This window comes from Urocitellus parryii, chromosome 11 (genome assembly GCF_045843805.1).
Source record: "Urocitellus parryii isolate mUroPar1 chromosome 11, mUroPar1.hap1, whole genome shotgun sequence".
Classification (NCBI taxonomy): Eukaryota; Metazoa; Chordata; class Mammalia; order Rodentia; family Sciuridae; genus Urocitellus; species Urocitellus parryii.
In genome coordinates, this window is record NC_135541.1 from 35,739,859 (window position 1) to 35,764,254 (window position 24,396).

A 24,396-nucleotide genomic window follows, 5' to 3' on the forward strand; every position below is an offset into this window, starting at 1 on the left:
TTTTTCTTTAAAATGGCAGAATTAAAAGCATGTGTGGTTTAATAAAGAATTGAAAACTGGTAATTTAGGAGGGAAAGAGAACAACTGCTGAAGTAATATTTTGGAATAAAGAAGATATGGGGGACCTGGGGTTGTGGCTCAGTTGTAGAGTGCTTGCCTGGCATGTGTGAGGCTCTGAGTTCAATCCTCAGCACCACATATAAATAAATAAAATAAAATAAAGGCCCATCAACAACTAAAAAAAAGTTTGAATTTTTTTTTCAAAAACAAGATACAGAATTGAATACACTAGACTAAAGCATTGGAAGTTCCTTTATGAAAGCAGGCAACAAGGCAGAATATGTGAGTGTGTAGAAGTTCTCTTCTGATTGCTTCAGTTTTCTCAGTGACATAAGGAACTGAGAATACTGGTGGTTTGAGGAGAGATTAGAAGTGGAAGAGATGAATAGATAAAGAAGTAGATCAAGAGAACCATAAATTATTCAGTATAGTTAGAGCAATAATTTCCAGAAATATTCAAACTTCTGTAATAATGCTCTACTGAGAAGCCCAAAATTCAGAGATTGTAGATCCAGACTTTTGGAAAATACAATCCATGTATGTTTACCTTTGGTTCTCTAGCACTCAAGATAATGCCTGGCACATAGTAGGTCCTTAATAAATGAAAGTTGAATGATTAAATAAGCAAGCCATCCCCTCATAAAGCAAAGGGGCTTATTTCTCCAAAAGCTTATTTCTCCCCCCAATCTGATAGCAAAATTCCCATATATTGAAGTTTTTGGTCAGAGCCAAACTACTAAAGGAAATTTTCTTTGTTTAAACGAAAAAGATACATAGATTAACCTTGATAATAACATGATTCAAACAATACAAAGTCTTCCAAAATGAGGTATAATTCATTAGAGAATCTTGGTACTAAAAAACTAAACCAGATCAACCCCTCACTTTATAGATGAGGAAAATGAGGCCAAGAGGCTTGCTCAAGGTCAGTGAATCTACTATTCAAATAGCTTCAATTGAAGGCATCACAAATTCTACAGATAGAAAAGCCAAAAACAAAAAACAAAAACAGCTTACTTTGCCATGTTTTTCCTTCATGGCATTACTTTGGTTGTCTGTTTCTGTCTTCTTGGTATCATCTTTTGGTTGGTCTGCCTTAGCTTTGTTTTCCTCAGCAATTGAGTTTTTCTCAGTTGCACTACTTGAATTATATTCCCACTTCACAAACTTCTCTTCTACTATGCCCTTCAGCTGAAAGTCATCCATTCTTTTTGGGTCAAAGCCTTCAATCTATATAAAAAGGCATTCCAAATTGGTAGTGGAAAAATTATTAAAAATAAAAAATAAAAAGATGGACAAACAGACAAACCAGAATTCCAGCTTAAAATATTTGATCAGAGCACTGTGCAAAGAGCAAATTATCCACATACATGCACATAAATGTCACAAACTAAGGCTTACCCAACTTCCAAGTAAGCAAGGAAGAAGAGGGGGTTTTCTTTGTTGCAGAAAAAACATCACCATTAAAGCAAAACAGTAAGAAGGAATTCCACCATCAGTTTGGGAGTCAATATAGCACAACTGCAAAACCAAAGGGGAAAAAATACTAGCATTTTGCATTCTTCAATTTACACAATAAAAAAGTAGCTTGATTTTCCTATCTGATTACTGAGAAGTTCAAATAACAATGAAAAATGTAAGAAATAACCTGAAATCTCATCAACATAAAATAATAGTGGGTAATGTGTTGGTGACTAACTTTTCACTTATTTCTCTACATATATAAATGTACACACATATATTAGTTAAATGGAATCATGTTATACATAGTGCTTTTGTTATAGACACCTTTTAAAGGTATTTTTCTTTTCTCCCCTCTACTTCTGCTTTAGCATTAATGACCTTCTATGTACACTTTCATGTCTTTTTCTATACTCAAATAATCATATACAAATACATATATACTTCCAGGCTTACATAAATACAGGGAGAATTTTGTGGGTTTTGATTTTACTAAAATAGTAATTACAGACACTTCCCTGTATATTATTCAACAATGAATTGAGAAAGTCCTTCTAAGTAAATTAGCAAATATCTAACACATTCTTTTGAAAGGTTAAATTACAGTTTATGATCTAAATGACTACTTAATAATGCCTCCACTGAAAGACATTCATACACTTTTGAATCTGTGCCACTTCAAACAGTGCCATAATATTTATCTTTATATATAGTTCCCAAATGCTAGTGCATATTTCAGTTAGCTATGTTTCCAGGAATATGTTTGCTGAATTTTACAATACATGATGCATTTTAATTACCATAGGATTACTCTCCAATATCACTGTAAGAATTTCTGTTGTCCTTCATTAACATATGAGTGAATACAAACCCCTTCCAACACTAGGTATTATCAACTTAAAAATTGTCAATAGGATGGATGAGATGCAATCTTTAACAATTACTTCAATTTGCATGTCCTTAACAGTAAGAGAAAAATTATGCAGGCTGGGGATGTGGCTCAAGCGGTAACACACTTGCCTGGCATGCATAGGGTGCTGGGTTCGATCCTCAGCACCACATAAAAATAAAATAAAGATGTTGTGTCCACCCAAAACTAAAAAATAAATATTAAAAAGTTCTCTTTCTCTCTTAAAAAAAAAAAGAACTTGATATGTGAATTTTCCAAAAATTTAGGAGTTGTTGATTACTCATGTTCCTTCAACATCCAATACACTTGCAAGTCCTATTTCCAAAACTTAGCCCACCTCTCTCTAATTTCCTTCATATCCACTCTAAGGTAGCACAAATTATTATAATATATTAAAACAGCCTGCCCACTGGGCTTCCTGTTTCTACTCTTTAACTCTAAATGATCTTTACAAGCATAAATCACATCAAGTTGTATTTTGCTTCCAAACCCTTTCTATGTTTTCTTACTGCCATTAAATATATCCAAATTTTTCACCACAGAAATTGTTTGATCTTATCTCCTACAACTTTCACCCACATTCACTTCATCTCACCACTTCTGTCTTCCTTATTGTACCTGAAAGCTCATTCTCATCTTAAAGGTCTGCATTAGCAATCCCTTGAAGGCTGTTCCCCCAGATTTTAATTGTATCTGGCTTGAACTTAATTATCAATTTCCCCCAAAAAATTTTCCTAACCGTCCAGTATAATATCACTCTCTTACCATATTACCTCATTTTTAGAGCACTAAATTCTACCAGATGCTACATTATTTATGCATTTGTGTACTATCTGATTCTTTCAAAAGTATGTGAGATTTGTGACAGCAAGGCTTTGTATGCTTTTTAAGGCAGATGTTCCCTCCACCAGGAACAAAGTCTTAGGGCACATAGGGATCTAACAAATGTTTGTTAAATGGACAGATTTCTTCAGGACAAATTTTTTTCATGCCATTCAGTAATATAATTTTCTTCCTATAACTTTTTTATTAAATTTATTTCTTAGAATTTGTAATTTCTGTTGCTGTCATCAAGGTAACACTTTTCCTGTTTTTCTTCTACCAAGTTATTTTTATGGCAGAGCAAAGTTACTTATTTTTGTGTATTTATCTTAGATTTAATAATCTTAACAAATTCTCTCATTAATCACAGTAGTTTGTTTTCTGGTGCCAGAGATTGAACTCAGGGGCACTTAACAACTGAATCACACCCCCAGCCCCCCCCTTTTTTTTCTTTTTTTAGTTATAGGTGGACACAATATCTTTATTTTATTTTTAAGGATCAAACCCAGTGCTTCACGCATGCTAGGCGAGTAGCATACCTCTGAACCACAACCCCAGCCCCACTCCCAGGGGGTTTGTTTGTTTTGTTTTTATTTTTTTGAGCCAGGGTGTCAGTAAATTGCTAAGGCTAGCTTTCAATTTGTGATCCTCCTGCCTCAGCCTCCTGAACCACTGGGATTACAGGAATGCATCACCATGCCCAACTAATCCTAGTAGTTATTTACTAGGGTTTTCTAGATATACAACTATACTATGAGCACAAAGAGATAATTTTATAATTTTTCAAATATTGACATTATTTCCTTTCTACAGCATTTCCTAAAACCTCCAAAACAATATACAAAATCAATAATGAACATCTCAAAGCAATTCTATTTAGAATGTTTGTTTTGTAAATAGTCTTTATTTTAACCAAAAATTCCTTTGCAACTATAAAAACTGACAATGGATTTTTTTTTAAACATATCAGACATCTCATAGAATAAGATTAAGGCAGCTTAAGAGAAAGCTTTTAAAATCCAAGGGTCTCTTTTTCTTTTACATGCCAAATACTGCTAAAAAATACAATTTTTACATTAATCACAAAAAGTAGCTCAGAGTCAGGTAACTTGACTATAATAGACTACTCCCTATTACTAGAATGTAAAGAAAATATCTACTTTAAAAAGAGAGCCAGAATATAATCAAATGTAATTTCATGATCTTACTATGATTTACTTATAGCTTTTCCTTTTTTAATTTAATGTCTTATGGATATACATGAAGGTGAGATAACTGTGGTATATTCCTATATGTACATAGGAATGTTGGATCAAATTCATTCAACTGTCTTTCCTATCCCATTCCTCTTCCCTTCTCTTCATTCCCCTTTGTCTACTTCACTGATCTTTCCTCTATTCCCCACCCCCTTGTTTTGGATTAGTTTCCCTATATTAAAAGAAAAGAAAATTGACCCTTGACTTTTTAGGACAGGCTTATTTCATTTAGCATGATAGTCTCCAGTTTCATCCATTTACCAGTAAATACCACAAAGTCATTTTTCTTTATGGCTGAGTAGTACTCTGCTGGGTATATGTACCTACATTTTCTTTATCCATTCTTCTCTTAAATGGCACCTACGTTGGTTCCGTAACTTGGCTATTGCAAATTGTGCTGCCTTAAACACCAATGTGGATGTATCACTGAGTATGCTGATTTTAATTTCTTTGGATATATACTGAGGAGGGAGATAGCTGGGTCATATGATGGTTCCATTCCTAGATTTTGAAACCATTTTGCTTTCCAGAGTGGTACATCAATTTGCAGTTCCACCAAAAATGTATATCTTATTCCCTATATCCTCACCAACATTTATTGTTACTTGTATTTTTGATAATTGCCATTCTGACTAGAAGAAATCTCAGTGTTGATTTAATTTGCATTTCTCTAATTGCTAGAGATGTTGAACATTTTTCATATATTTGTTGACCATTGTATTTCTTCTTTTGAGAAGTGTCTGTTTACTTCCTTTGCCCATATATTGACTGGATTATTTTTTCGGTGTTTTTAGAGGTTAAGTACACTAAAAAAAAAATCAATTCTTATATTAATCACAAAAAGTATCTCAGAATCAGGTAATTTGACTATTATGCACTGTTTCCTATTACTGGAATGCAAGGAATATTTATTTGTTTGTTTGTAAATAATTTAGTGCCAAGGATTTCACACAGGGGTGCTTTACCACTGAGCCATATCCCCCAGCACTGTTTATTTATAATTTAGTTGTGTGTGGACAATACCTTTATTTTGTTTTTATATGGTGTTGAGGATCAAACCCAGTGCCTCACACATGCCAGACAAGCTGAGCCACAACCCAGCCCCCTTTTTTATTTTTGAGAGAAGGGCTCACTAAATTGCTTAGGGCCTCAGTAGAATTTACTCATTGTTATTTCAATAAGTGATCACAAATCTCTGTCTAGACACCTGGACATCTGGACCGATATTAGACATCTAAATTGATACATCTGGACATCTGGATTACCACTCCTTCTTCCTACCCCCACATCAAAGAAATAAACACAAAATAACTAAAGCATTTAGAAATACAAATTAATTCTAATTTAGAAAATTTGGATAACTAATCCATAGCTGTTGCCCAATCAAAAATTGCACCACATGAATAACCATTTAGGGAAAAGAGAATACCCAGAGACGAAGATTAGAAAAACAAATATACTAACAGAAGAAACTTAACTTACATACCATATCTTAAAACCTTACAATTTTAACTTACAATATGAATGAAAACTTGAGCCTCTTATATTAAGATACAGTATATAAGAATAAAGTACGCCATTAAAAATTCTACAATATATCAATAAGTATATACCATAGCCCTTTATCCACAGTTTCACTTTCCACAGTTTTAGTTACCCAGAGTCAACAGCAGAGTCAACAGTGATCCAAAATATTATATAGAAAATTCTAGAAATAAAAAAAAATGCATCTGTTTTGCCAGGCATAGTTGACACACACTTGTAATTCCAGTTACTTGGGAGGCTAAGGTAGGAGGATCACAAATTTGAGACCAAAAGGAGCAACGTAGTGATGAAATAAAAAATTTTAAAAAGAAGAGGGGATTACTCAGTGGTAGAGCACTTGCCTTATAGGTGTGAGCCCCTGGGTCCAAGCCCTAGTAGCACAAATAAAAAATGTTTTAAACTTTAAATTTTAAATAACTTTTATTACTATATTGTTATAATTGTTCTCTTTTACTATTATTGTTGTTCATCTCTTACTATGCCTTACTATAAATTAAACTTTATTGTAGATATGTACAGATAGGAAAAAATAGTGTATATATAACAGTGCAGTACTATCCAAGGTTCCAGGCATTCACCAGAGCTCTTGGAATATATTCTCCATGGATAAAGGGGAACTAGTGTATGTCTATGAAAACTTTATTTTCCCATAAATTGGAACCAGTCACACTACTTTCTGTCTGGCACAAATAACTGTTTTGTCCCACATGTTGTGACTTATGTTTAATATCAGTATAAGGAAAAGCCTGTCTTATTTTGAAGATTAGGTACTTTTCTTTCCATTCCACTTACCTTAGCCCAGTATCGAAAGGCTAACACCAAGGGAATAAAGACAGGTTCCATTTTGCCAAGAGCAGCAAGTAAATCAGTAGTAAGACATGCCATATCGTTTCCTGCACTCACTCTACAAAGTAAACCACTGTGAATGAGAAAGAAACAAATTTTACTATGTTAATACCCTAAAATGCAGAATACTTCAAATCCTGTGGCTACACTGCAGTCACCATATTTTAATTCCTAAAAGTTATAGTAAAAACAGATGTTATCATAAAATTAAAAGTAACTGAACACTAAATTAGAGAATATGTTTTTAATTCTTCCTGTGCAATTTAGAAACAAATTTCAACCTCACTCAGTATTTAAGTTCATGAAAAATAAATTCCAAAAGGAGCATTAAGAATCACCAAAATTGGGCTGAGGTTGTAGCTCAGCAGTAGCATATGTGAGGTATTCAGTGTGATTCTCAGGACCACATATAAGTAAATATATGTAAATAAAATAAAGGTCCATCTACAACTAAAAAATATTAAAAAAAAAAAAAGAATCAACAAAATTTACTAGGTATGGTGGCACATGCCTGTAATCCCAGCAGTTTGGGAGGCTGAAGCTGAAGGACTGCAAATTCAAAGCCAGTCTCATTAACTTAGTGAGGCCCTAAGCAACTTAGCAAGACATGTCTCAAAATTTAAAAAAGTAAAAAATAAAAAAGGCCGGGATGTGGCTCACTGACTAAGTGGTTAAGTGCCCATGGGTTCAATTCTGGTACCAAAAAAACACCAAAATTTGATTTACATGACAGAAAGAACATTGTCTCTTCAATGTCAAAGTAACAAAGTAACACAACATACTTTCCTAGTTGGTTTTTTTTTGTTGTTGTTGTTTTGCTTTGAAGATGATATAAACAAAAGACAAAATACTGGACTGACTAGCTATACTTCTTGACTCTAATTTTTCCTATCCAACTTTCATGATTTAATTGGAATGTTATTTCTAGATCAAAGGTCAGACTAATCAATGTGCAAGCTGGCACATACCTGTAGTCTCAAATACTGAGGAGGTGGGGAGGGAGGATTATAAATTTGAGGGCAGCCTGGGAAACTTATCAAGACCCTGTTCTCAAAATAAAATTTAGAAAAGAGTAGGGGCATAGCTCAATGGCACAGTGCTTGCCTTGCATGCAAAATACCTTGGGTTTAATCCTGTGCAAAAAAAAAAAATATATATATATATATATATATATATGATTTACTAATTTATTAGCCCACTTACTTATATGTAAGTGAAAACCAAGTTATACTATATAAGTGAAAACAGGAGTCACCTTAAATGGAATGAAAGAAGTGTACTAGAGATATTTTCAGAACACAGATAAAAATGTATCTGAAATTGCCATGCAGAAGCAATTTAACACATGTGAAAGAAAACACTAGAAGGCAGATTACCTCTATGCCATTTCTGGTTTTCCCCTAAGAAATATGAACCTGGACAAATGCTTACCCCCTCTCAATCTAAATTTTCTAATTTAGAAAATAGGAAGCTAAGCCATGTGCAGTGGTGCACACCTGTAATCCCAGTAATTCAGGAGGCTGAGATAGGAGGATTGAAAGTTTGAGGTCAGCTTCAGCAATTTAGCAAGACCCTCAACAACTTAGTGAGACCCTGCCTCAAAATAAAAAAAATAAAAAAGGGCTGGGTATATAACTCAATAGTAAAGCACCCCTGAGTTCAATCCCCAGTACCAAAGAAAGAAAGAAGGAAAATAAGGAAGGTAAACTGGATCTCCATAGGACAGAATTCTAGGTTGAATAAGGAAATACAAAAATCTTAAAATGTAAGAAAAATAAGCTAATAATCAATTAAAAAATACTAATTCTGTATTGCTTCCATGTCTTCCACATTCAACTCCGATAACATTATTGTAGTTTCCTTTTTTCAAAGGCACTTTGCCCTCTCAGTCCTATAGAGTCCTATTTGATGAGAAAGTCTTTCATAATTCATTCATTTCAGTGAACTAAAACTAGATTCTAATATCCAGTAAGATTCTTAACAAGAAGCTATCTCTTATTACTGTTTGTATCTCTAGAATAATGTAGTACCTACATAGAAGTAAATGTTCAGGGGCTGGGGTTATGGCTCAACGGTAGAGCGCTCACCTCACATGTGCAAGGCCCTGGGTTTGATCCTCAGCACCACATAAAAGTAAATAAATAAATAAGGTTTTTTTAAAAATGTTTAAAAAAATTTTTTTAAAAAGAAGTAAATGTCCAATATCGTTAGGTAAGCAAATGAACTTGAGGGGGAAAAAAAATAGAAGTTTTGCCTAGAGTGTTTTATTTTCCACTGTCTGGTAACTCTATTTCGTGCTCACATGCATTTGGTAAGCTTGCTATTTTTAATTAGTAGAAACTAGTGTAATCCAAGAGCAAGGTAGATCTTTTCAAAAACAGCATACTACAGGGACAAAAGCCACATCAATGTTTATAGCAGCACAATTCACAATAGCTATGTGGAACCAACCTAGATGCCCTTCAGTAGATGAATGGATTAAAAAATGTGGCATTTATACACAAAGGAATATTACTCGGCAATAAAAGAGAATAAAATCATGGCATTTACAGGTAAATGGATGGAGTTGGAGGAGATAATGCTAAGTGAAGTTAGTCAATCCCAAAAAACCAAATGCCAAATGTTTTCTCTTGGAAGGAAGCTGATTCATAGTGGGGTAGGGAGGGAGAGCATGGGAGAAATAGACTGTAGATAGGGCAGAGGGGTGGGAGGGGAAGAGAGAGGGCATGGGGTTAGAAATGATGGTGGAATGTGATGGTCATCATTATCCAAAGTACATGTATGAAGACACAAATTGGTGTAAATATACTTTGTATACAACTAATATGAATTGTAATGCATTCCTCTTTCATGTTTTTTAAATAAATAAATAAATAGAAACTAGAGTAATCATATTATTCCCAGGAGAAATCTAAAACAAAGATCTTCTCTTGGAAACGTTTACTACAAATTTGTTTTTTTTTTTTTTAATATTTTATTTTTTCTTCATTGTTACCAACCTTTTCTGATCTTTGCACACCACAACAGGAACTTTAGCGTGAAAATCAGATTCCACATCTACATATGATACTAGTAAGAGAAAAAAAAAAAACAAATAAGCTAATGTCAACATCTCTAGAAGTATTTATTCTACAGTAAACACTGAGTAAAAGTTTCCGTCTAAAAAATCACTCTTATTGCTTCTGTGGCATAATCCACTCTTCTCATTATGAGCATCAACCCAGCAGAATCTCTTACCTCTATTGGTGCCATTTGCTGTGTATCACAAACCACAGGTATAGTCCCAAATACTGTCCGAAAATTACAATCACCTTAAGAGGAAAGGTCTTAATATCCCTAAAAGTTTGAATATTTCCAAGTAAGTATATAAAGTTGTTAAAACTTAAGAGATATAGCAAAGAAAGGACACCACTTACTTCTGAGGGCTATGTCCACAGGAATCACAAAATGAGGACCTATCATGCTTTAACAGCTTAGTTCATTTTAATTAATCCATGTAAGTACAAGCTAACTCTGCTGGCCTTGTTTCCTGTAAATATATGAAAACTCTGCCTAATCAAAGCTCTTAAGACTTGCCTAACATGATGAAGCACCTTTCCACCACTTTCCATCCTGTCTTTTTAATACCTCCATGGTAAACCCCTTTCCATAAATGTCTAATTTAAGTAAAGGTAGATGGGTGAACATTATTTCATTTCAAATTCAAAGAAAGTCTTTCAGTAGTACTTGTTGGAATAATTAATTCAAAGAACATGGGCTTAAGAACTGTATATCAGAAATTTCATTATGCATGTGATGAGTAAGAAACAAAGAGTCAATAAGGGGTTTGAAACATAAATATAGAAACAAATCCTTTACATGACAGATCTCTACGGGATATAATGAGAACATAAAGGAAGACATAATTGTATAGATTTTAAAATTAAGACTGGTTTTTGAAACCTGATTATATAACTTAAGATGATCTATTCATGTATTTTAGTAGGAAAAATATACTTTTCTTTTTTTATTTATTTTTATTTTTTAGTTGTAAATGGATCTTTTATCTTATTTACTTATATGCAGTGCTGAGGATAGAATCCAGGGCCTCACACATGCCAGACAAGTGCTCTACCACTGAGCCACAACTCCAGCCCCGGAAAAATAGACTTTAAACATTTATTATTTATGATAGATTGGCACTCTCTAGAGAGAAAAGCTGTCTCTCATCTGTAATATCCTTTTAAGTTTTTGTGTAATTAAAAACATAAATGTAAAGACATTGGGTCCACCTAAAAATAAAAAATAAAAAATAAATTTAAAAAACCAACAAGTATGTAGGGGCTGGGGTTGTAGCTCAGTGGTAAAGTGCGTGCCTAGCATGTATGAGGCACTGAATTCAATTCTCAGCACCACATATAAATAAATGAATAAAATAAAGGTCCACCAACAACTAAAAGAATAAAGAAAACTATATTAGGGGCTGGGGTTGTGGCTCAGAGGTAAAGCACCCACCTAGCATGTGTGAAGCACTAGGTTCAATTTTCAGCACCACATAAAAATAAGATAAAGGTATTGTGCCCACCTACAACTAAAAAATAAATGTTAAAAAAAGGAAAACTATATTAAAATACCTTTACAGAATAAACTGTACCAAACTTTTTCTTTAAAAAATAATTTCCACTAGGTGCAATGGAATACACCTGTAATCCCAGTGGCTCAGGAGGCTGAGGTAGGTGGATTTCGAGTTCAAAGCTAGCCTCTGCAACTTAACAAGACCCTAAGTAACTCAGAAAGAGCCTGTCACTCAATAAAATACAAAAAGGGTGGGGATGTGTCTCAGTGGTCCAGTGTGTCTGGGTTCCATCCTCAGTATCAAAAGAAGAAAAAAAAATCTAATTTCTGTCAGGTACTTTCGGTTCATGAAATTTAATTTAATGTAATAACAACAGCTGCTGCAGCAAAAGGTTAAAACTAGGTTATTGTATGCCAGGCACTTTTCTAAACTATGGCTTAATCCATTTCATCCTCTTAACAACTTCATCAAAAAAGTTATTGCCATTTCAGCATTGAGAAAACTGAATTATTACACTGAAGTTAAGTTGTTATGGGCAAACAACCAAGAAGTGGCACAATTAAAATTTGAGCCTGGAAAGTCTGGATCTGGATCCTGAGCTTTTAAGCATTTACTTCATAAGAAGAAAAGTAGGCACTATAGGTGTTGCTCAGTGGTAGAGTGTTTACCTAGAATGTAAGAAGGCCCGGGTTCCATCACCAGAGTCGCAAAATAAAAACAAACAAAACAAAAGCAGTAAATTAAAACCAAGAAAATAATTTATTGGACTATAATATATAACTTGGGCTTGGTTTGAGACACTGATATTGTTTTAAAATTTTACTTAGAAGTATTTTTACCTATATCAAATGTCCTCATTAAAAAAGCAATCTAGACAGAAAAGGCACATATGAAATTGATATGATTCAGCTGATGCAACATAATTTATCAAATTAATGTAATTGTTTTAAGTGGGGAAAAAACATGTTTACCCAAGACATGCACACATTTTTATGGCAAGTCTCTCCTTAACCTTTCTTCATCAATGACCTCCTAATGATTATGGGTTTTCTTGTCTTCTTTTACACATGAAATGTTCATAATATAGTATTCCTCCCCTTATCTTCAGGGGATACTTTCTAAAACCCCCAGTGAATATCTGAAACCACAAATAGTACTAAACCTTATAAATACTATGCTTTTTTTTCCCTATTCATATATACCTCTGACAAAGTGTAATTTATTAATTAGTCACATTAAAAGATTAGCAACAATAACTAATACCAAAATAGAACAATTATAACAATACAATGTAATAAAAGTTATATGAATGTGGTCTCTCTTGGGTGCAAGTTACTGCAACAGATGATAATCTAATAACCAAGACAGCTACTAAGTAATTAATAGATGGTAGCTACTCAGAATAGCACTAGATTTAAAACTTATGAATTGTTATTTTTAGAATGTTCCACTTAATATGCAGACCATGGTAGACTGCAAGTTAACTGAAATCAAAAAAGCAAAAGCATGAAAAATAAAACTGCAGATAAAGGAAAACTACTATATTCAAAGCTACTATTTTTTAAATTACCTAAAATGCAGCAACTTTTTTAATATGTCAATTTTAATATGGTACCTCTGGCATAGCAATAGGTAAATTATATTTTCTGGTATACCAATTAAATAAATATATTAAAAGATACATTTATCTATCCATATATAATAGTGACTCAAATATGCTAGCAGTTTTAGTTTATTTGGTTAGCTATATATAACCAACACATTGCATAGACCTTTAAAAAGACAACTTTAAAAAGAAAAAAAAGAAACTCACCATTATTTTTTAAAATTCCAAGCACTTGTATCAGAAGATCTGGATGATTCATCTAAAAAATTTAAATTTCAATCAATACATTAATTTCAAAGTACAAGTAGCAGAACATTACAGAGAACAACTTCATTAAAAATAACATTTAAATAAAATTATGCTCTGTATTTTAAAATACGAAAACAGAATAGTGTTTTCACTTTTATGTTCAATAAATTTTGAAATCCAGGGCCTAGCACATGCTAGACTCTACCACTAAGCTACCCTTGCATCTCACTATGTCAGTAAACCTTTTTTCAGAAATAGAATATAATAAATATAGCATTAACATTCTAGAAACACTCTTAAAATTAATGGGTTCTCACATTGAGAAAAGGTTCTAAAATTCTACAACAAGTGAAAAAGAAGCAAGTTTACTTTAATGAATGTTAATAAGAATTTTTTAAGGTAAGAACTTCATAGTACATAAGACAACTGGCAGCTCAGCCAAAAGGCTTACATTAAAATATTATTTACTATAACAAGCTTGAAATGTTTAAAGGGTATTTTGTTACTATTTAAGTCTTTAATAATCACAAACTAGGGGCTGGGGCTATAGCTCAGTTGGTAGAGTGCTTGCCTCACATGCATAGGGCCCTGGGTTCAATTCCCAGCACCACCAATAGTCATCATCTTCATCATCACAAATTAGTTGTAAAGTAAATATATCAAGTTAAAAATTTAAAAAATCAAGTTTTCACCCAAATCAAATTTCATTAAGCATAAAATTATTAAAACAATTTTAAACATAATTTTGACTATTATTTTAAATATTTTACATCAATAAATAAGCAATATTAGCAATGCTAACCAATACTGACATTGTCACCAATGATAATAGCTACTAATTCATAGTATCCATCACATACCAGGTACTAATACATGAATATATGAGGTGCGAAGGAGAAATTTCCAAAAGTACTGTTTAAGTCATTATATATAAATAATTTAATATAAAAGTCATTATCCCTGTTTTGGAAAGGAGGAAACACAGACCCAAAAGTCAAGTAGTGAGATGGGTTTGTGGCTCAGTGGTAGAGCAGTTGCCCAGCACGCATGCGGCACTAGGTTCGATCCTCAGCACCACTTGTAAGTAAATTAAATAAAGGTATTGTGTCCATCTACAACTGAAAAAAAAGTCAAGTAGTAACATGCTCTTTGCAGTCAAAATTTGAACCCAGATGTATGGTTTCAAAACTCTTTTCATTTTCTATAGTGCTTCAGAAGTAATAGCTATTTAAGATATTCAAATAAAAGCTCTTTCCCTTTTATTGTCTTCCTCTTCTGCTTCCTTTTTCCTCCATCCCATATATTTTTTTTTACCTTCCCTTCATCTGAAACCTAGCAGAAATTTCCAAAAGCACTATTTAATCACAATAACACTCTACAAGCCAGAGTTTTATATTCCCCTACCCCCTCTCTAAAAAGATCATCCATTAAAATTATGAAGTACTGATTAAGATTAACAGGAAAGGGTTCTTTCTAAGTACTTACCTTAGGAGGAAATTTTATATCTATATTAACATCACTACTTTTTAGAGCAAACTTAGTCAGAGACGAGCCATACAACCTAAGTGAACATTCTGTAATAAAGGGAAAAAGTGAAAGCATGAAACCATATGCAAATATAGGAGCTCTAAAAAACAGCAGAAGGAAAAATATATATGCGTATTTCAATTCTATGTCTTTCATTTCTAATATAAAGATTATAGAAGAATGGGAACTTTTCTAATACCTTTATAATAATAATATAATAATAATAATGTTTCCCAATTTGGGGGTACAGATATAGAATGGGGAGAGAGAAATTACTCATAAAAGTTCAGTGTTCAAACAAAATTTTAGTTAAAATTTATTTTGGAATGACTGAGAATATATTTAGCATTTAATATACAACTGTAACAAATGTACTAACCTGGCTACAGTAATACTGTCACAAACTACATTTATTTATTTTTAGATAATTATATAAATATAAGAGATAGTACTTTGGGGAAATGATCATAGGCATCTAGTGCAAATGCTTTTTAAAAATACAAAGTGAAATCAAGTCAACTGATGTTACAAATCTAAAACAAAACATTTCGTAGCCCTCAAGAGTTCACAGAACAAAATAAATAGAAACACCAGGACCTACACTACCCATATACATCTTCCTCAGACTATCAAAAATTTAAAAAATACTGTTAACAAGGTATATTTTTAAAGGATCTCACCAGAAAGTAAGTTGAAAATACTATGCATGGTTGGCACTGACTAGACAGGTGGTTTTGTTTTTTAAAAGTTTAAGTTTATACTCAGTTGTATATATAAAAGTCTACTTTTCAAAACTTGCAAAATGTCAGAAAGTCATCCAAGTCATTAAAATCATTAAAAATTCATTTCCATTATCAAAATATTGAATTATTTTTATACATAATTTCAATTAGGATTAAATGTTTATTTATGACAAAAGACAGAAGGAAACAAAATTTTTCCATTTTCAATTTTAATTTTCTATTATTTCTTATGAATCTCACAATGGATCTATATAATTTATCAAATATCCAAAAGACCTTTGATGGTAAGAAATGAGTCTTTATTTACAATATACACTTACTTAAACCATAAGATAATGTAAAAAAAAAAAAAAAAAGACATGGGTTTAGCAAATAGTCCACAGATAAATAAACCTGACCTGATACCCATCTTGCACCAAAAAATAATCTTTATCTGAAGTTTTTCCTTAATTTTTTTCCTACCATCAGTCAATAGGAATTTTATTAAGTGACAATAATATTTATATTGGAAATAATATAACTTTTTAAAAAGTCCATTCATAAAAAATAATACTGGGAAACTAACATAAAATATGTGACCACTAAGAAATTATCAATATTTAGCATTTTAAAATAATTTTTTATTATAAAATTATGCTATACTATAATTCTCAATTTTCCTTTTCTGAAATATCTTCTTCACCAAAGTTATTCATAAAATAATCAAATTCATGTGCTTTTAAGAAGGAAAAATAAAATCATAAATTTACCTTAGTTCAAGAGGAAGTACATTATTTTTTGATTTTTAAAAATTAAATATAAAAAGTTTGTACCTGGTAAAAATGTTGTTATAACCTTTGACATTTCCTCCACAATTTCCTGACGGACTCGGAGGTCATCATCTGTTATTCCTTGTTCTTTTGCTAATTCAACAACTGCAATACTTAAAGCAGCCAAGTGGGCAGGGGAAGGAGGTGGCAGAGAACGAAGCTCACTTTCTTCCTGTTTTTCCTATTAATGTAACATTTCACAACAATAACATAAAAAGTTTCTATTTTAATGTCCTTATATTTAGGAAGGAAGGAAAGAAGTAATAATTAAAATATTCACCTTCTATGCATTAGATATACAGAAGTAAACAAAAGGGACAGATACTTCTGTTTTTGTGAGGCAAAATACAAAGAATGAGAGTTTCGGTAGGAAGATTACTTTTAATTTTTTAAAATTTGTTCTATTGTACTATTTACATAAATTCTCAAATTCATATCAAAGTCAATATAAGTTAAACAGCTGATGATTTTGTTGTAGCAAAAAGACTATCTTAAGATATAGCAGATCTTCAATCATAACTAATCAACATAGATGCAATAATACTTCTTTGTGGATGCTATGAATGAAACCTATGCTACTTCCTTTAGGATATTCCATCAAATATTCTCACTGATATACTCATGTCATTGATCATCCTTATATTCTCCTGATATACTTACATTCTAGCTAAGAGGAAAAGATAACAGACAAATAGATATCATGTCAAGTAGAAATAAAAAGAAAAAAGTATAAGAAAAAATAAAACAGGGTGTGAGGCTACAGAATGATGGCAAGGGGGCATTGTTTTCAAACCATGTGGACAAAGAAGGCCATTTTGAACACATACACTTAGAGACCTGAATGCAGTGAAAGAGTGAGACATTTAAGTTTCTGGGGGGAGAGTACTCCATATAGTGAAAATAGCATCTGAGGTAAGAAAGTCCCTAATCCTATTTGAAAAGATCAAGATGAGGGTTGAGGGTGTGCTCAGTAGTGGATTCCTGATGAATTTCAGAAAGAATTAGTTAGGCTAGGAAAACTTGTCCAAGAGGCAAAAGTCTCTTATTTAGTCTCTCATTTCCAATCTTTAGGCTTCATCCCATTCTCTATATTGGTACAATTTATTCTCCTGTTTAAAAACTTCAATAAATCCTCAATAAAATACTTGTAAATCAAATTTACCAGCATATTAAAAGAACTGTACAAACCAGGAGTGATAGTGCATGCCAGTAATATCAGTGATTCGGGAAGCTGAGGCAGGAGGATCTCAAGTTTGAGGTCAGCCTCAGCAAATTCAGCAAGGGCATAAACAATTTAGTGAGACCCTGTATCAAAATTTAAAAAAAAAAAAAAAAGGCGGTGGGGGGGGCGCACTGGAGATGTGCTCAGTGGTAAAGCAAACTTGGGTTCTTTATCTTTATCAACAAACATTGCCCTATTTATTTGTTTTATTTAGCAGTACTGGGGAATAAACTCAGAAGCACTCTACCACTTAGCTACATTCTTAGTTATTTTTATTTTGAGACAGGGTCTCCTTATTGACCAGGTGGGCCTCAAATTTGTGATCCTCTTGCCTTAGCTTCCAGAGCAGCTGGATTATAGGTATGTGGAATGCACCACTGCACCCAGCTGGCTCATTCTTCTTCTCCTTGTTCCTCCCTTTTTTTTTTTTTTTAATAAAATGTAATGAGCAGCTACTGTGTGCCCAACACTATCAGAAATAATTCAAATATAAAAAATAAATAAAAAACTAAATCTGCTCAATTTGACTATTAGATATGTTAGTCTAAAAGGGAAGGTAGGCAGACAATCAGAATATAGTATATTAGTTTTCTGATCAAGGTGTGTAACAACTGCTTGAGAACAGAGGGAAGGAGTAAGAAGATTCCTGAACTGAGACTTAGAAATGAGAGGTTATACAGTATTAGTGTTACAATTTTAAAAAGAAAAATTAAAAACTAATATTCTAATATATTTTAAAAATCATTCTACTTCTATCTGTATCTATGAGATATTTAATAAAAATAACTAAAAAATTACAAATTCCCAAAGTCCAAAGTTTAGAAAGTCTTGCATGATCTGCACTTCTCTAGTTTCATGTCATACTCTATTCAGTAGTTCTTTGCTCTCATCTTATAGATTCTTTCACAGTTTTTCACCTATAGACCTTTATTCATACTATTTTATGTAAAATGCTCCCCACCTTTTTTCACTTTAAAATACTAGTTTTTGCGGCTGGGGTTGTGGCTCAGTGGTAGAGTGCTCACACAGCACATGTGAAGCCCTGAGTTTGATCCTTAGCACCACATAAAAATAAATAAACAGGGCTGGGGTTGTGGCTCAGCGGAAGAGCACTTGCCTAGCTTGTGCGAGGCCCTGGGTTCGATCCTCAGCACCACATAAATATAAAACAAAATAAAGGTATTGTGTACAACTAAAAAATAAATATAATAAATAAATAAACAAACAAACAAAAGTATTGTGCAAAACTACAACTAAAAAAAAAAATACTAGTTTATGGTTCAACTCAAATGTCAATTTCTCAGCGATACCTTCCCTATTCTACATCAAGTAAAATATCTTTGCACATTTCCTTACCCCCATCTTTTAATAAGATTCATTACACTTAAACCCTTATTCACCAGTTTTTAGAAACAGTAAAGACAGGAACTGTAATTATCATATTCATTAATGCCGAGATCTAGTACTCAATAAATATCAAGTAGAGTGACAAATTTTACTAGTCAGATATAAACTTAGGAATTGACATTCAACATTTTTCAGGATGAACAAACTGGTCTTGAAAAGCTAATGACCAATAAAGATAAAGAAGGCAATCACAACTCTCAAGGCTATCATATCAGTTACTAAAGTAAAACTGGAAAATACCTCATTTTTAGGTTCATAAATAAAAAACACAATATAGAATTTTACCATTTAAAAACAAATATAGTTTTTTTAAAAGAACTTACCAAAATATTTTTTTTATGTCGTTTCTCTTTTATATGTTTATGAGCTCCTTGGATGTTTTCAATGTGAATCAAGCAAAGTTTGCACAGGTATCGGCAATTGGTATACTCTGGTGATCGCTGAAGAGACAAGTTTTTTAAAAATGCTTTTTTTAAAATTTTTTTTTCAAAAACAAATAAGTATTGACCATATAAATGAATATAACAATTCCATGACAGACAAAAGCAATAAGGAATAGTTTTTAATAAACAAATCAGTACTTATACATCCAAGTACTTTTCCAGGTAGTCACTGTAAGGTCCTTGCTTAGCATCTGGACGGCCATCTTAAGTGACAGTCGACATTTTAAGAAAAATTTCACTTTCCCACCCAAAGTTGTTTCTGATAAAGGCTCATCACTCCCTCATACCAACCAACCCTTCACCACCCACATTCTCTCCCACCCAAGGGCATATCCCCACTCCCATCCCCACCCCCCACATTCCAACCATCTCTAATTCCTGAGGCTGCCCCATAAAAGTCCCAAACCCCAAGTCTGTTTTGCCTCTCTCCGTCTATGGAAAGATGTGCCTTTATATGCCACCTCTGACAAATAAACTCTCATGTGTATCTCTGCCTAGTCTCCATCTTTCATTTCTCGGTTTGCCTATCTCCGTTCCTTGCTTTCCGTTCATTGGTGCCAAAACCTAGGATTGGGTTCCCTGGTATGCCTGCTCCCCTCTTTGAGGGTCACTGTGCGTCCCCAGGGCAGACCCAAATTCCATCGTGGGACCAGGCTCCCCATTCTGCCAAATACCCTCTCTGCACCCACCACCAGACATTCCAGGTAAGACCCCTGTCTCCATTCCACCTAAACAACCTGTGGGTCCCAAGAAGTGACCATTGATCATCTGGCACTCCCAGGGTTACCATGTGATCCGGGGCACTCCCAGCCATAGCTTTCACAACTACAGCGGATCCCTACTGTCAACGGGGTCTATAGGTGGTCTTTTATTTGGTCCTGAGTTTTGAGAAAAACCACTGAGGGTGACTGGGAGTTGTTCCTGGTGAGACCTCCCAGCCTTGGGTTAATCGCTCCGGCTTCTGTCCCTACGTAGTTCTGGCCAAGCACCCAAGTGCCTCTACAGGCCCCAACGCTTACCCAGCAGTGGTGAAGACACCCTGAGTCCACCATCCTCTCAACTGGGTGATACTAGAGACTGGGGGACACTCTACCTCTAAACTCACCTCTTACATCTCACCATGGGTGGCTCCTCATCCATTCCCTCCCATAGGCTATGGCTAGAGGCTAACCTAGGGTGTGTCTCTCTCTCTCTCTCTCTCTCTCTCTCTCTCTCTCTCTCACCCCGGACCTAAAACCCCCAAAACTTATCCATTTGTGCAATCACATTTGGCTTCAATATCCTTTGGACTCTAAAAGGCTGCTTAACTGCACTCAAGATCCCAATATCAGGATCTTCTCAACTGTTATGTTCAGGAAAATGGAAAGAGATATCATATGTTCAGGCTTTCTCCTCTCTACATTCTAAGCCCTCTCTCTGCAACTCTTGCTCTCCTGCACAAGTCCTCTTAACTCTTACCTCCCCTATGCATGCTTCCAAAGGGACAGAAAATCCTACCCAGGACTCCTCTTCCTTCAACCCAGTGGATGAACACCCACCATACCACAATTCTCTTTCTGATGAAGCCAATGCAACAACTGTCCCCTCAGCTCCTCTGCCCTTCTCTCCTCCTGCTTACAGGCTGCCACTGCCCAGCTCCACCTGTGTGTCCTCTACTCGAGGTGACTGGGGTAGATGGTGTAATCCGGGTTCATGTGCCTTTCTCTTTGTCAGAACTTTCACAGAAAAGCTGCTTGGGTTCTATACTTCAAGCCCCACTACATATATCAAAGAGTTTCATTATCTGACTCAATCATATGATTTTACCTTTCATGATGTCCATATGATCTTGTCTAACACCCTCCTGCGTGAGGAGCGCAGGTGAGTTTGGGAGCTAGAACTTATGTTGAAGACGTACATCAGATCTCCCCTACCCATCTGATTGGCACTTATGCGGTCCCTGATCAGGACCCCAATTAGGATTATAATTCACCTGGAGGAGTAACTTGTAAAAACCAATTCATTAGTTGCCTTAAGGGAGGACTTAGAAAGGCAGCCCGGGCTATAAGACTATCAATTATGAAAAGCTCCAGGAAGTCATGCAAGAGAAAAATGAAAGCCCTTCAGCATTTTTAGACCACATGACCAAGGCTTTATTACAATATACTAATCTGAACACTGAGACTCCAGATGGGAGTACTAATGACCTATTACTTCTCCCAGAGTTTCCCCGATATTAAGGCCAAACTAAGGTGCCTCAAGAGGGGGCCCCTAACTCCTCAAGCTGAGGTTCTAGGAGTGTCCTTTAAGGTGTATAATAATGGGAGAGACGAGAAGGCCCAGAAGCAGAAACACCAGATGCTTGCTCAAGCCATCCATCTGGCTTCAGCATCTGTCCCTGGTTCCACTGGCCCATGGAAGGGTCCCTCAGGACCACTTGGACCCTGTTTTAAATGTGGTCAGATGGGTCACTGGGCTCATACATGTCCCAGGCCTCACAAACCTCGGGGGCCGTCTAAATGCCATCAGGAGGGACACTAGGCCGTTGACTATCCCTGAGCTCATAGAGGGCCCCAGCCATCCAGCCCTTCTGGTTTCCCTTTCCAACTCTTAGGACTGGCTGCAGAGGACTGACAAGGCCCAGGTCCCCATCACCTGACCACTACCATCACTCTATGGGAACCCACAGTAACTATGTGTATTTTAGGTAGGCCTGTCTTCTTCCTCCTAGACACCTGGGCTATATATTCAGTCTTCAAGGAGTTCTGGAGGCCTACTACCAACCTTACAGACACCTAGCCTTGTTTACGCTTTGGGCTCTCAATTTTTACCCACTCCTTTTTGGTCATTCCACAGTGCTCTGTTCCCCTTATGGGAAGGGACATCCTCATAGAGTTAGGGGCTATGCTTTCCTTCTCCCCTCATATATGCTTCCATCCAGACTTGCTTGCCACTCCCCTGATCCTCACCCTTACCTTAAGACCATCCCCTATTCCTTCTGCCAGTGCCTTCCCATTACCCACTTCCGAGGTGGACCCTACTGTCTGGGATGTTTCAAGTCCTTCTATCGCCTCACAACACGAGCCCATTCACATCCATCTCAAAAACCCTCTCCATTTTATGGCCCAATCAAAATACCTGCTCTCCCTACTTGCTGCTGCTGTCCCTATTTTTTTGCAGAGCAGCCTTGTCAGGCTCCTGACAATAAACCTGCTTCTTATCCCAGGTATGTGTGTGATCAGTCCTTCTCTTTCATTGATGCCAGTGACTTGATCACATTCTCCCATGAGTTTTGCTCTCCCCTCAGGGGATCTGTGCTGCTTTGGAATCCTGGCCTAAGGACCCAGCACAATTACCACGCACCTTCTTCCATTCACTTAGAGCTCTTTTTCTTCATCTACACTCCATCCTCATTTGGGTGACTTCACTCTTCCCCTCCCCTCCTCCTTACAAGACTACTATCTAAAGATGCCAGTAACAAGTCTCCTCTCTAGAACTTAGATCTTGGCCAGGCACCAAGATTCTCGCCCATCCCCTCCCCTTGGCAACTTCACACCAACTCACCATGGAGAATTTCCAATCCCTCCCCCTTGTGAGTTCACTCTTGGGTCTTGGTTCTCAGCTCCTCAGCAAGGCTCACGAAAGCCCTGGCCAGGCAACCAAGACTCCTCTCCCTTCTCTCAGTCCCAGACTCCAACTCGCCATGGGGAACTCCAAATCCCATCTGACTCACCTCTCGGCTGCCTCCTAGCCCTACTCCTTTGGCTCCTGATCTAAAGGCCCATGACCAATTCAACCTTCCAATCTTCATAACTTCTGCGAGCACTCAGGAAAATGGAAGAAAATCTCTATGTGCAGGCTTTCTCTTTTCTCCATTCTATACCTTCCCTTTGCTCCTACTTGCCACTTAAGCTCTAGATTCCTGCAGAAACCCTACTTCTAGACAAACAAGGGACACAGAACTCTCCTACATTATAAAGCCATAGGCAGCAATCTCCCTGGCCAAGGCCACATTGAAGCTAACATTGAAATACAAAGGACAGACTCAGCAGGCTTGATAAGAGGCCTAAGGAATAAAAGAAAAAAAGGGGGGGGGGGGAGTGTCAATTTAACTTTTCCCTTGGCTACAACACAGAAGAATGACTTCAAAACTTTCTATCTCCCAGATCTCACACGCCCATTTTACCCTTACACAGCTGAAAAGCAGGGATTTGCTTTAAGGGTCCTTGGACACATGCTAGGTCTAACCTTTGCCCCCTGTAGCTTATCTATTGAAGGGTCTTGACCCTACTGTTCAGGAATGGGGCCCTTGCCTAGGAAGAACGTTGGCCCCAGCCTTTCTACTCATTAATGAGTCAAAGAAACTCACCTTTGGGGACCCACTCACCATACCGGCTCCCCATCACCTAAAGGAACTCCTCACCTACAAGGGCTTACATTCCTTAACCCCCCCCCCGTCCCCCCCCCCCCCCCCCCCGTCATCTTTTGCTCTACAGGTTTCCCTGATGGAAGATCCCAGTTTTACTTTCCACACATACTCTCCTCCCTGCTCCTCAGGACTCTTCCTCCTCTTCTCCTCTTACCTATTCATGCATTGAAACTGGAGGAGTTTCTTTCATATCCCTCCCACATACAGGAAGGCCCCTTGCTCCAGGCAACATACACAGAGTTCACAGATGGCTCTTCCTTCAGGAGGGAGGGAGTTGGTTGGGCAGGGTATGCTACAGTCTCTATAACCTTGGTTGTGGAAGCAGCTCCCCTCCCCAGTAATGCATCCAATAAGCAAGCTGAACTTGTTGCCCTCATCAGAGCCTTCACTTTAGCAAAGAGAGCCTCCCTCAATGTCTACAATGACTCTAAATACACTTTCCACATACTTCTCTCCCACTCTGCTATTTGGATGGTGCACAGATTTTTTTACGACCAAGGGAACTTCAGTAAAAAATTACTAATGCC

General features: G+C 35.7%; 1 protein-coding gene across 8 annotated transcripts in view; it reads right to left on the reverse strand.

Annotated features, from left to right (window-relative positions):
- The window catches only part of Tut4 (terminal uridylyl transferase 4), a 120,903-nt gene that overhangs the window by 51,194 nt on the left and 45,313 nt on the right, over positions 1-24,396 (reverse strand). For all 8 annotated transcript variants that reach the window (XM_077791390.1, XM_026381680.2, XM_026381674.2 and 5 more), the window contains 8 exons: positions 19,342-19,458; positions 16,393-16,570; positions 14,796-14,884; positions 13,269-13,320; positions 9,900-9,969; positions 6,847-6,973; positions 1,462-1,581; positions 1,078-1,290 (listed from right to left, as the gene is read on the reverse strand). In XM_077791390.1, the coding sequence (XP_077647516.1) occupies positions 1,078-1,290; positions 1,462-1,581; positions 6,847-6,973; positions 9,900-9,969; positions 13,269-13,320; positions 14,796-14,884; positions 16,393-16,570; positions 19,342-19,458 (966 nt within the window). The remainder of the gene's footprint in view (positions 1-1,077; positions 1,291-1,461; positions 1,582-6,846; positions 6,974-9,899; positions 9,970-13,268; positions 13,321-14,795; positions 14,885-16,392; positions 16,571-19,341; positions 19,459-24,396) is intronic.